We start from the raw sequence: 9,747 nt of genomic DNA, 5'->3' as shown, positions 1-9,747 counted from the left end.
ACATTCAGGAAATACAGCTTTAGAGTGGCTTGCCATGTTCATGTGATGGACAGGAAGTCTTGCAGAAATAAGAGGAGGAAAATAAGCTGCTCACAAACCACAACACGGGTCACATGATACAAAAAGAGAACTACACAGTGACAAGTCACTGCAGCCTCAGAGGTTTCTGTCCTACTCTTGAAATAGGTTTCACACTTTCACAGAGAGCGGGTCAAAGTCTCACATATGAAGCGTCAGTACAGACAACACACATCATTTCATGCACAGAGGTTGTAAAAGCATATGTTTACTGTATTATTATTCACAACTTTAAGTTACAAAGTACATTTATTACTCGCATCTCACTAAGCTGTGTGAATCATGTCTTTCTGTCTCAAACATAACTTCTTCTGCAGATGACGTCAAGCTTAAGTGACTCACAGTGGAATGGGATTAATAGTTTGTCATGCAATAGTGCAACATCATAGAAAAAAACAATACATGCATAGCATAGGAGAGTTAGGGAGGTGATAGATAATGAAGAATATGTGTACAATGAAGATTTGTCGAGCAAAAGCAAAGTAAAAAAATGTTACTGGTGTCTTCCAGCAATTCAAAAAATAACAGAAAATACATTTGTAAGTGGGTTTAAAAATACACCTTATATTAAAAGAAGTGTACAGCCATGCTAGCAGCTCTGAGAGGCTGAATCTACTGTAGGCACAGTGGTGCTTGAAGCTAAATGCTAACATCATCATGCTGACATGCTCACGATGGTGATGCTAACATGCTGATGTTCAACATGTTCAGCATCTTAGCTTAGGTGGTCATATGCAGTCATGGAAAAAATTATTAGACCACCCATGTTTTCTACAGTTTCTTGTTAATTTTAATGGCTGGTACAACTAAAGGTACATTTGTTTGGATAAATATAATGATAACAACAAAAATAGCTCATGAGAATTTAATTTAAGAGCTGATATCTAGCCATTTTCAATGATTTTCTTGATAATAACCAAAATCATTATCTCGCTAATATTTTTTTCCATGACTGTACATAATTACTGCTCATTCTGACAGGAACAGTGTCAGTACCACTGACTTTATATAAAAGATGGAGGACATCACAGCTCCCCAAAACTGTTGTCAAAACATCTTGATCGCCCCCCTGAGGTTGCAGTATTAAATCCTGTCATCTCTGTGCTAGCGGATGGGAAATGGGACAAACTAAAAAAAAAAAAATGTTACTTCCAAATAAGTATATGTCAAATCAGTTTTTCTGAAAGACATTTTTGTAATTTTATGCAGTTCTTATCACTCTGATGTATGTGAAAGTGGATTTTTCTGACTGGTTTGGTTTAAGTTAGAGTTTGATACTATATAAAGGGGGTGCCATGATTGACAGCTGTGCTTGACTTGTGATTGGTCAGTCAGGTGTATGGGTGGGACCTTGATACTGTGGCTCCACCACCTGATTACTGCAGACTGTGGATCAAAATGACCACACCAACGCAAGTATCTGAGATTTCTTTCAAGTCACCAGGAAGAGCGCCAGGCTTTGAACCCAATTTTCATATCGGCCAAACAGTGGAATTACACCTCCAGGGTCTGTCACGTGATGCCATTGGGCTCAAAAGTCTTTTCCCCATGGGCTTACATAAGCAAACAAACATTTTTGGGAGCATAACCCCAGCAACATGACCACAAGCCACATATTCTTGTAGTTTTGCTAATAGTGTAACTAAAAACAATGCACATTACAGCTGTACAGTTAGCTCATAGCTTTGAGCATGAAGCAGTTATATCTTAGTCATACATCTTAGTTTAGTGTGTTAGCATGCAAACATGATTGTACTGTACATACAATGCATGCTCTTAATGTTTTGTGGCTAAGTGCAGTGTTATCCTTTGTCTTTCTATGTGTGAAAAATGTTCCACTGTTGGTTCCCAAGAGGTGAAATGTTTGTCTTAAATGTTATCGAAAGCAAAGCTTTGGGATTAATTCCAACTTTTGACTCTAAGCAGATAGAGGCCTCGCAACAAAAGGCAGATAGAGCTATGGACAAATGGAAACCTGTGTATCAATTGAAGGACAAACGGTTAGTCTCTGAGGGATGTGACTCATATGGTTGTACAACCCTGATTCCAAAAAAGTTGGGATGCTGTGTAAAATGTGAATAAGAAACCAGAAAGTATCTTATTCAGAATTCAGAGCTTATAACTGAAGAATGTGAGAAAGGTTTCATCTTCTACTTTCCATGTGAGTAAAGCACAACTGAAACTACATCAGTTCAACAAAACAAGGTCTAACCTTGGTCTGACCTACCCATATCCTAAGCCACTAGTGGCCAGATGGGTTTCAGGAGTTTAAATATATCTTCTTTCTACAGTTTTCAATTGAATATATGTCAGAAAGGATTAGCAAATTATTGTATATTCTGGGGGTTTTCATGTTCCAACTTTTTTAGAATTGGGGTTGTACATACAAAAAACCATCATTGAGGCTCATACAGTATCTCTCAGCCCAACAAGTTTAGAAGTCCACTGGCAAATGATTGACAAAATATAGCAATAAACTCTTATTCAAATCAAACAAATCAACATTTTGACCTACTGATGACAGAAAAAGTCACAGAAGTTTTTCCAAATCATCCTCAATTGTTAAAATATTTCAGTGTGGTTCAGCCGACCAACTGACCGGCTAACACTGCCATCCCCAGTCATGCTGCTACCATGGCTATAAACACTGATAAAAAAAATAAAATGAAAATGTATTCAAAGCTAAGAAGTATTTATTACATTTGGTACTGGATACAAAAAAAAGTAAAAAAAGAAAAAAAAGTTGACTATGTACATATCTAATCATTTGGTGTTTGACACAAAAATCAGAAGCTTGTGGAAACAGTAGACTCAACAACTTCATTCTCATTGAGGTCACAGGCGCCCGGAGCCTCATCGTCTCATTAGGCTTTGACGGCTTTGATGGTGACGGCTTGTGTCCAAGCGTTCTCTGGTTGACTTTACAAACACTTTCTGCAAGTCAGCAACTGTGTAAACTTTGCTTGTGCAGATAACCCATGATGCATGAAAATCAACTGCGATGGCAGTGGACTTTGGGAAGCATAAAAACGTAAACTGAAGCAAAACATAGACGAAGTAAGGAAAATTAAGGAAAGTCCCTGGAAGTATAAAAACTTGTTTGTCTTATGATTGAAATATGCTGATTTGGTCCCAAAGTACCATTTTGCTTTCAAATAGGGAACATTCTCTACAATTAATTACATCACACATGGAATAGGAGTCCCACACTGAACTGGACACAGGATGCCCCTATCCAAGTAGCTTGATTTGACGAAGTGCTGTTCATATGGAGTCCTTACACCCTCTGCACTCACACAGGAGATGTCAGGTGGACAGTGGAACTGGGCCTTAAATTCATGCTAATGGGGCTACATTGGCACATAACCACTTTGTGGAATGAGCCTTTAGTTTTCAGACAGGCAAAGGCAACAGTCAATTAATTCATTAATTTATTATCCTTAACCGCTTATCTGCTTATCCGCACTCGGGTCGCGGGGGGCTGGAGCCGATCCCAGCTGGCATTGGGCGAGAGGCGGGGTACACTCTGGACAGGTCACCAGACTATCACAGGGCAGACACATAGAGACAGACAATCACGCTCTCATTCACTCCTACGGGCAATTTAGAGTCACCAATTATACCTAAGTGCATATTTTTGGACTGTGGGAGGAAGCCGGAGTACCTGATGAGAACCCACACTGACACGAAGAGAACATGCAAACTCCACACAGAAGAGCCGCAGGTAGGAGTCGAACCAGCGACCCTCTTGCTGTGAGGCAAGAGTGCTAACCACTACAGCACCTTGTAGCCCACAACAGTCAATTGATAGACCAATTTTTGCTTGTGCTGGAAATCCATGGATTATTCGACAGTGGACCAGATGGAGTTCAAATTTCTCTTTCTCAAAACTCAGACTTGGCGCTCACAGAGCTCTCATGTGTTCCCTTTAACTCTCCGCTGGTGGCTCCTGACACTCCTGCCTGATCTTTGCAAAACAATCGCATCAGGGTGCCGCGGAACTTCTCCGCCCCAAACAGGTAGATCAGCGGGTCCATGGCGCCATTGAGGCAGGTGAGGGATGAGGTGAGGCGGTTGGCCAGGCGCAGGCCTCTGCGTGTGTGGCAGGAGACGTCAGGGTGGCTGTAGCCCAGGATGAAAGTGGCCCTGCTCACATGATAAGGCAGGAAACAGACAACATAGATGAGCATGACCAGGCCAATGGTGCGCAGGGCCCTGAGCTTGAGGGCCGGCTCTAACCTGGAGCCCTGGTGCAGGCTGTGAATGATGAGCAGGTAACAGGAGAGGGTGGCCAGGAAAGGTGGCGTGAAGGCCACAGCCAGTGAGATCAGTGCATTGCGAGACGCTTTTTCTCTGTATAGCTGCAAACACACGGTCACACCGTCCACCTCTGCAGTCTGGTGGGTGATGAGCAGTGGCGCCATTGAGACAGTAACCAGCGCCCATAAAGAGAAGCTGATTATCTGAGCGTAGCGAGCACGACGAACCTTCAGCGACCTCACAGCGTGAACCACGGCCAGGTAGCGGTCCCCCGCCACACAGGCCAGGAAGTACAGGCTGGCGTACATGTTGACGTAAAACAAGAAGCCCGTTACTCTGCAGGGCACCTCGCCAAAGGGCCAGTGGCCTCCAGTGAGGTGGTAGGTGGCCCTCAGCGGGAGGATGATCACGTATGATAAGTCCGCCACCGCCAGATGGATCAAAAAGATGTTAGCTGGAGATGAAGCGCCGCGCTGGTGAGAGAAGATCCAGAGAGCCAGACTGTTACCGTTCAGCGCCAGGAAGAAAATCAGGATGTAGAAGCATCCAAACAGTGTGTTCTCAACGGTTGTATCCACTGGCTCGCAGCTTGCTGATGACGACCCGTTGAATATTAAAGAGGGCAGCTCTGTTGTAACAGACTCCATTGTGGTGGCTGGTGAGACAGAAAAAATGTCATAAACGTATCCTAAAAACAGGTGTTTTTTTTTTTAGGTATAACTAGAAAAATGTATCCTTATCTTAATAAAGCAACATACAGTCAGGGGAAAAAAATATTAGACCACCCTTGTTTTCTTTAATTTCTTGTTCATTTAAATGCCTGGTACAACTAGAGGTACATTTGTTTAGACAAATATAATGATTTTTTTTTTACTTTTTATTCTTTTATTTCCTTTTTAACTTTAACTTTTTAAATTGAGGTTTTTTTATTTTTACTATTTTATTGTTTTTGTATTATTTTATTGTTTTCATTGTTTTGATTTATTTACATATTTGTGTATGATTTTTATTGTATTTTAATAACTGTACAGCACTTTGGTCAATTGAGGTTGTTTTTAAATGTGCTCTATAAATAAACTTTGACTTGACTTGACTTGATAACAACAAAAATAGCTCATAAGAGTTTAATTTAAGAGCTGATATCTAGCCATTTCCCATGGGTTTCTTGTTTATGGTTTTAGTTATTATCAAGAAAACCATGGAAAATGGCATACCTTTAATTGTAAGAAGAAGAAATTGGTCTAATATTTTTTTTCTATGACTGTATGTGTGCTTGCAGGATACAAAAACCTACATCATTGACAGTTTCAGATCAGGTCTTATGTCATTTGACGTTTCGAAACACATGCTTTTGATTTCTAAAATAGATCATTGTTAGTATTCAGACAGCAAACTACCCCAGTGACAGGAAACCCAACCCCTGTCCGCACTACTTAACACACACACACACACACACACACACACACACACACACACACACACACTGACAATAGGCAGGGAGGGTATTTGTCACAGTGCCAGTCTCACAAGGTAACAATAGATGTCAGTGTCCCTGGCTAATGTGCACATGCCCTCAGAGCGGATAATTACTTCATCCTGACCACTACAAGTAGGAGACTTCCTGCACACACTGTTAAATTCAGGAAGTCATCAGATCTTTACTCTTCTTTTAACAGCTTCACAGCTTGGCCCTGTAGTCTGATTTGTCAGCAAGAATTATTTTATCTAGACTTTACTGTAAACTTTAAGGGGCATTGAAAAAGGGAAACTATGTGAAACTTGAATGGGAATGGGTCTGTCTGTGCAAGATAATAGTGAGCAGAAAACAACTGTAGTACTTATATATAACTGTGCACTTCGGTCAACTGAGGTTGTTTTTAAATGTGCTCTATAAATAAACTTTGGCTTGACTTGACTTCTATGTAATGTTTTTCTCATCAAAAATATTGAAATCACACACATATTGATATATAAATCATATTTTGTGAATAATCCAGCATATTTTAAGTAAGTATCAGGTTGCCTTTCACTATCCAAAATTGCTCTTTTGTATGCTATTGTAAAGTTTGGTTACACACTCTCTCCACCTCCCTACACTTGTGTTTAGAGTGTAATTCATTTAACCCTCAAGTTATGTTTATTTCTCAGGAACAGCAATAATGTTTGTGGGTCAATTTGACCCGGGGCATGTTTAATTATCCAAAAGTATCAGAAACTAAAAAATCCCAATCCCAATCAAAATTCTTTATATTTCATTAATAACTCCAATACTAACCATTTCAATCAATATTTAGCGCAATGATGTTCTTTACCTCTCACAGATCATGGTTCAATGAGGATAATTCACTCGTTTTTCATGAAAAATGCATGTTAAAACTTTTTTGAATGTACATTGGAAAGACCTGCATATAAAATACAAATTTTAAAATTTACATGACATTGATTTTTTATTATTTTACATTAAAAAAATATTTTTGTGAAAAAAATATTATTTATTTATTTATTTATTTTTTTTTACGTTGAAATGGTTCAATTTGACCAGCAACATAACAGGAGGTTTAATTTAAAAATAAAAAAAAATCTGCTAACAACATGAAATATGGATTTGACAGTTTTTTGTTCTCTTCAGGTCATTCAACAGCATCTCTATTGGATTGAGGTCATGGTTCTGACTGGGCCATTATAATTGTTTGGGTGGTATTAGGTTAAGCACTTGTGTTTGTCTGTACCCAAGATACAGATCTGATCACACTTTGACAAATTAATGCAGAAAATTAGGTCATTTCAAAGGGTTCACATACTTTTTCTTGCAACTGTATTTTTGCAGGCACATTTCTGTTTTGACACTATTTGACTCTCCTCAGTAACAGCTTTTAAAGTGTGAAATTGACCCGTATAATTTCCAACATTCCTCAAAGGATTGCACATCTGTTTCATTTACAATTTTAGAGAAATATTCAGACACACCCAAAAATGACCACCCACTCCTCCCTTTGCACCCCTGGCAAGCCCCAACTGTCCACTCCTCTCATTTTGTTTTTATCTCCTCTTCTGCTTTAGCTCAACATCTACACAAACACCACTGGGGTGTGACCAGCTATAATTAATCTCAGAAAAAGCCTCTCTTGAACTTTCACTTTAACAATCTATGGAGGTTCCAAGAACAGCATTAAACCATGTGCTGCAGGGATGAATTTGTCATCCCACAGATGTTTCTATAGCTGAAGGGAGGCTCCAAAATATACAAACAGCTCACCAATGTGATTAAATAATGCTGCACCCATGCAGGGCTGTTTAATAAAAAGGGTAAGGGATTGTCCCTTTATCTGACTGGGCTAAATCACCAGCTCAGTCTGGACCTTTGGCCCATTAGGAACCAACCAGATGCAGCAGCGTGGCTCTTTTCAGTGCATGCTACGCTCCTGCACCGACTGGAGCGGTGAGACCCACAACGGAGGGCATTTCTCAGCCAAAGCTCAGACTCATTCAGGAGCCCCAAAGAAAAGGGCTGCAGTCCCAGCAGGGATAACAAACCCGGAGCAGCACAGCTCAATGGAAAAGCTCCCATAAATACGGATCCCAGAGGGATAATCCTAAACAGAGGCAATCCTGAAATATGCCTTCACCACAATGATCTGGGTAAGCAGATCTGTTGGCTGAGAGGAGACGGAGCATCCTGCCTTTTTTTAGAGATTAGTCAGTGACAATTTGTTGTGACAAAACTGTCACAGCTGTAATGTGTATACAGTCTTCTATTGTTAACACTCGTCCAATAATACTCAAGTACAATAAAGTAGCTGTGAAATGTGCTGATTGGATTAAAAGTGAGTTTACTTGATATTCATCCTTCCAATGTTAAAAAGCAGATTGTCATCAATACATACTCTAAAAAAAATAAGTCAAAATGCTGTTTTGAGATGACAAAAGTGACACAGTTACAGAATAAATACTATTATTGTTAGAGTTATCATCTATGCCACTTGAATACAGAGTGTACTATGAAAACAATCCCTCTCCTGGGGTCAGACTTTGTTAAAAAAACATAATTAAATACATCTCTATTGCTCAAATGTAAGGTGAAATAAAAAGACTTACCTGAGCTTTTAGAGCTTTGCAGTGAATGAACTTCTTGAAGGGACAATTCAACTGGTGAACAATCAGGGCAGCAGCAGAGTGAAGACTGGGAGTGCGACTGGCGGAGCTCTGGAAGAACTGACACAAAGAATGCTGTCCTACGACTCCCTTTCTCTGCCTCAAGATGTTCTCGGGAATGAGACTGTAGCTCTTTTTGTGTCTCGACAAATTTGATAACAGAAAGGGAGTCCCAATGGGAGCCTTTCGTTTGAACCTTGACCCCACCCTTTCTTTCTCCATCCCCTTCTCCTCAGAGAGCCACTTGTGCGCTCCACAATAGCCTGAGTCAGAATAAGCTGCACATTTTAGCAGCGGAGAGAAGAATGGCATGCCTCAGTCGCAACGAGTCCTCGGGTATGACTCCATGGAAACGAGGCCTCGTGGTGCACCGAGTGGCTTTACTATGAACTCCCACCCCCCCACTGATAGATAGAAGATGGACTGTGTTGTTAATTTAGAAGTTTATGACTAAAGTCTCAGAGATGATCTTTTGTGGATGGTCTGTGTAGCTCTACAGAGGGCCCCATTCCCTATAGGAGAGCAAGTGAAAAACAAGAGCGGGGAGGGGCGGGGACGCTGCGAGGAAACAGAGGGCCTTGTTGCTCTCTTGCCTCCTGGGGGCATCCTGAATTGGAATGCCCAAAATAATCAGTCACATAGCCATCGGACAGATGTGGAGAGAGTACCCGCTGGCTGAGGGGGGATAATATTTCTTTCATACAAGGAGATCACAGCTGTGTGTCAGACACATCGACCCTTTCTCTTCTCTCTATCATCGATATGCAAATGGTATTCTGTAGACTTGAATAGAGGCACTATCTGCGCAGGGCTGGGGAGAAGCTTTGACAGCACTATCCTGTTAATCTACTGCCAACTCCTAATTGGGACGGCCCCAGCCTTTGTTCGGCTCCTCAGCTCTGTCTGATGCGCGTCTCGTAACCCTGAAGCAAAAACATTGCCTTGTGTAAGTGCTTACTATCATAAATATATCATTCTTCTTGCTGCTGTGAAGGAGCGGCTCCCGGCTGTTCAAAGAGAATAACATGCTCCAAACATTTAGAACAGTTACACTCACCAAGAGGCTTCCACTGGGAAAATGTTTAGCAGAAAATAAATGCTTATTGAATGGAACAACAAAATCAGTTTTAGGAAATTAAAATGTTCTCTAGAGGTATGTATGATGTAAATAGTTCTGCGACACCTACGTGATTATTCAGTGACAATTTTGACTTTGACGTCAGTGACGCAACGCTGACAAAAGGCCGATGTGGCGTC

General features: G+C 40.7%; 1 protein-coding gene across 1 annotated transcript; it reads right to left on the bottom strand.

The window, feature by feature from the left end:
* Nucleotides 1-819: 819 nt before the first annotated feature.
* On the bottom strand, nucleotides 820-8,643 carry gpr17 (G protein-coupled receptor 17). Its single transcript, XM_059340855.1, has 2 exons — nucleotides 8,434-8,643; nucleotides 820-4,993 (listed from the first exon to the last, which is right to left on the bottom strand). The coding sequence occupies exon 2, from the start codon at nucleotides 4,983-4,985 to the stop codon at nucleotides 3,963-3,965; it is 1,023 nt and encodes a 340-aa protein (XP_059196838.1). The 5' UTR covers nucleotides 4,986-4,993; nucleotides 8,434-8,643; the 3' UTR covers nucleotides 820-3,962.
* Between the last annotated feature and the right edge of the window lie 1,104 nt (nucleotides 8,644-9,747).

Source organism: Centropristis striata, chromosome 9 (assembly GCF_030273125.1).
Source record: "Centropristis striata isolate RG_2023a ecotype Rhode Island chromosome 9, C.striata_1.0, whole genome shotgun sequence".
Lineage (NCBI taxonomy): Eukaryota > Metazoa > Chordata > Actinopteri > Perciformes > Serranidae > Centropristis > Centropristis striata.
The sequence above is the reverse complement of the archived record's forward strand: the minus strand, read 5'-3'. Positions and strand labels throughout refer to the sequence as shown.